Source organism: Apium graveolens, chromosome 1 (assembly GCF_009905375.1).
Source record: "Apium graveolens cultivar Ventura chromosome 1, ASM990537v1, whole genome shotgun sequence".
In the NCBI taxonomy this organism is placed as follows: domain Eukaryota; kingdom Viridiplantae; phylum Streptophyta; class Magnoliopsida; order Apiales; family Apiaceae; genus Apium; species Apium graveolens.
The window spans coordinates 109495645-109497258 of record NC_133647.1 but is presented as its reverse complement, the minus strand read 5'-3'; the positions used below and the strand labels follow the sequence as shown (position 1 = coordinate 109497258).

General features: G+C 40.4%; 1 protein-coding gene across 1 annotated transcript; it reads right to left on the bottom strand.

Annotated features, from left to right (window-relative positions):
* Positions 1 to 756: 756 nt before the first annotated feature.
* On the bottom strand, positions 757 to 1317 carry LOC141697896 (uncharacterized). The gene has a single exon (XM_074502488.1). It carries the CDS (start codon positions 1315 to 1317, stop codon positions 757 to 759), a length of 561 nt encoding a protein of 186 aa, XP_074358589.1.
* Between the last annotated feature and the right edge of the window lie 297 nt (positions 1318 to 1614).

Sequence of the window (1614 nt, the reverse complement as noted above, 5' to 3'; positions counted from 1 at the left end):
TCAAATTATAGAAATTTTTCTAAGTACACATGGGTTGTGGTTTTTCAACCCCGAGCAGGGGTAAAATTTTAAATTATAGGGATTTTTCCAAGTACACCATGGGTTGTGACTTTTCGACCCCGGGCAGGGGTAAAATTTTAAATTATAGAAATTTCTCTAAGTATACATGGGTTGTGACTTTTCACCCCCGTGCATGGGTAAAATTTTAAATTATAGAAATTTTTCTAAGTACACATGGGTTATGACTCCAGGGTGGATTGTAAGATTTTAAGATTGATAAAATTTTCAAAGGCACATGGGTTGTGCTAATTGATACCGGGGTTGATTACAAAATTTTAAAATTGATAAAATTTTGTAATGCACATGGGTTGTGCTAATTCGTGTAACAATAAACATGCATTTGGGTGTGGGGATAATAAACATAAACTAGAACTGAAATGAATAAATTTTAATCTGGCAATGAAATGAATAAATTTTAAGCTAGGGGTGCCCAAAATATAGCATTTTATTGTAATAGAATTTAGCACTGATTACATTCAAGGAGAGGAAGTTAAAGATTTTCATTTCATATTATAGCGACAAAAGTGTTACAGTTCTAGTAGGGGGTGATTCTGTGGTTTTCATCTTTTTACTATTGGTATAATTTTCTTAGTCGGGATCCGTGCCGGTTGTTTGGGACTTCAGTACCATTCAGATATCCCAACTTGTACGTCACTGGGCGCAAGAATTTCTTTACTTTATAAGGCCCTTCCCAATTCAGCTGGAGCTTGCCTTGATTTTTGGATTCAAAGCTTCCGTGTCCCCAAGGACAAGATCCCCCACATCGTATTCTCTGATGTTTGCTTTTTTCCTGAAGTAGTGCTTTGTTTTCTCTTTGTAGCTTTCCATCTTTCGTATATTGTGGTCTCTTACTTCGTCTAAAAGCTCCAAGTTGGTTCTAAAACCTTCGATATTTGAGAATTCTTCAAAATTGACGATTCTTTGGGAAGGGGATCCGGTCTCCACTAGGAGCGGAGCTTCGATTTCATAAGCAAGTTTGAAGGGTGTTTCTCTGGTGCTTGTCATGGGAGTATTTCCGTAGGACCATAGGACTTTTGGGAGCTCATCAGGCCAACTCTTCTTGAACTCTTCCAATATTTTTTCTAGACCCCGGAGTATGGTCCTATTAGTTACTTCCACCTTTTTGTTTCCTTGGGGGTGTGCCACGGATGCCCTTTTGTGCTTGATTCCTAGCTCTTTCAGGTATGCTTCAAAAACTGAACCCGCGAACTGTGGTCTGTTGTCTGAGACCAGCACCACCGGGATCCTGAATCTCATCACTATGGAATCCATGAACTTGATGCTATCCTATTGATTAATGGTCCTCATTGCCTTGGCCTCTTCCCATTTGGTCATGTAGTCAATTGCCCCTAGGACATAGCGCAGGTCTCCCCTTTCGCGGGGAAAAGGGCCCATAATATCTATGCCCCTAACAACAAAAGGGACCGGGGAGAGTACTTATGCTGGGAGACGGGGGCTTTGTTACGGAACATTGCTAAACTTTTGGCATTTGCTACATTTCGTCACATATTCTACCGCGTCTTCATGGCTTCTCAGCCAATAGTATCCTTGCCT

Bases quoted from the DNA above. Each gene is read 5' to 3' on its own strand.
- LOC141697896 (XM_074502488.1), bottom strand. From the start codon at position 1,317: ATGAGATTCAGGATCCCGGTGGTGCTGGTCTCAGACAACAGACCACAG.